Raw genomic sequence first — 1,893 nt, 5'->3', positions numbered from 1 at the left:
TTAGGCACAATAATTTTAGTTTTTGTTTTGAGTAACGCTAAAACATCAGACAGATATAATCTAAATTGGCATGTGGACATCTAGAAAATTACAAATTTTTAAATTGAAATGAAATTACAACATTAATTTAACGAATATATAAAAAGTCTAACATAGGTTAGTTATAAAAATATCCCACCTTGCATTTTAAAATAACAAACTGATGTTTTAGGTTTAATAAATATACTCCAAAGGAAAAAAAAGTAAAGACATTAATATATATATATATATATATATATATATATATATATATATATATATATATATATATATATATATATATATATATATATATATATATATATATATATATATATATAAAACATTTTTAACTAGAATTATGTACCTAACACCATTATAGACACCTGCCTAAGGTCATTTAAGTGAGCTTGGTATTGTTGGGCAAGTACGCATTGAACAACTTTGAAAATCGTTTAAAGGAGGAGAGGAAGTAGGTATTGCCAAAGCCGATCTGCCCCCGGGGCCTTCCCTATTCATTCCCCGGGATATTCGGCCCATCCTCTGCGCAGATGGGCATGGGGGAGTTTGCTCCCCCTCCTCCTCCCGAGGCTAAAGATGTGAAAGAGGCTCCTCCTTGAGTTAGAGTGGGCGTGGCCGGTCCTGCCTGCTGTATGGACGACATCCTCACCCTCGCGCTTTCTCTCTTCTGGCGATGAATCTCTTCCGTCCTCAACGTGATGCCGAAGATGTCTTCGTGGTATCTGTTTTCATCCTAAAAAAGGAAATGGGATATGTGATAACTATAATATCTTTCAATAATAATGATTTTAGGGATAATAATTCTAATAATAATAATAATTCTAAAAATATTAATAATAGTAATTTTGATAATTTCCATAATAAAAATCATTCTAATAATAATGATAATTCGAAGGAAATTCTCAATTACTGATGCAGACCATGTTGACGGCCATGTTGATCTTAAGATATTTTATATTCATTATTTCTCTGCAGTTTATTTATTTCCTTATCACCTTTCCTCGTTGGACTATTTTTCCTTGTTGGAGCCTTTGGGCTTATAGCATACTGCTTTTTCAAGCTAATAATAGTAATAATAATAATAATAATAATAATAATAATAATAATAATAATAGGTAGCAATTTTGACAGGGTACCAGCCATCTGTAGAGATACTACCGCTAGAGAGCTATTGGGTCCTTTGACTGATCAGACAGTGCTGTATTGAATACCTCTCTTTGGTTACGGCTCCTTTTTCCTTTACCTACACAGACCGAATAGTCTGGCCTATTCTTTCCAAACTCTCCTCTGTCCTCATATACCTAGCAACACTGAGATTACCAAACAATTCTTTGATCAAGGGATTAACTACTGTACTATAATTGTTCAGTGGCTACTTGCCTCTTGATAAGGGCAGAAGAGACTCTTTAGCTATGGTAAGCAGCTCTTTTGGGAGAAGGACACACCGAAATCAAACTATTATTCTATAGTCTTGGGTAGTGCCATAGCTTCTGTATCATGGTCTTCCAATGTCTTGGGGTGAAGTTCTCTTGCTTGAGAGTACACTCGAGGATATTTTTACACTTTATACACGAAAGATTTATCTTAATGTTGTTACTGCTCTTAACACAAATTTCATCTTTTATTGTTCATTATTTCTCTTGTAGTTTATTTACTTCTTTATTTCCTTTCCTCATTGGGCTATCATTTCCTGTTGGAGACCTTGTGTTTATAGGATCCTGCTTTTTCAACTATTGTTGTAGCTTTGCAATTAATAATAATAATAATAATAATAATAATAATAATAATAATAATAATAATAATAATAATAATAATAATAATAATAATAATAATAAACTGTAGAGGGGAACTGGA

At 32.3% G+C, this 1,893-nt stretch overlaps 1 protein-coding gene across 4 annotated transcripts in view; it reads right to left on the bottom strand.

Annotated features, from left to right (window-relative positions):
* Positions 1-354: 354 nt before the first annotated feature.
* Positions 355-1,893, bottom strand: part of Nos (Nitric oxide synthase) — a 58,501-nt gene continuing 56,962 nt past the window's right edge. For all 4 annotated transcript variants that reach the window (XM_068383036.1, XM_068383037.1, XM_068383038.1 and 1 more), the window contains one exon: positions 355-772. In XM_068383036.1, coding sequence (XP_068239137.1) covers positions 530-772 — 243 coding nt within the window. In that variant the 3' untranslated portion in view covers positions 355-529. The remainder of the gene's footprint in view (positions 773-1,893) is intronic.

This window comes from Palaemon carinicauda, chromosome 11, assembly GCF_036898095.1.
Source record: "Palaemon carinicauda isolate YSFRI2023 chromosome 11, ASM3689809v2, whole genome shotgun sequence".
Lineage (NCBI taxonomy): Eukaryota > Metazoa > Arthropoda > Malacostraca > Decapoda > Palaemonidae > Palaemon > Palaemon carinicauda.
This window is presented reverse-complemented; position numbering and strand designations above follow the sequence as displayed.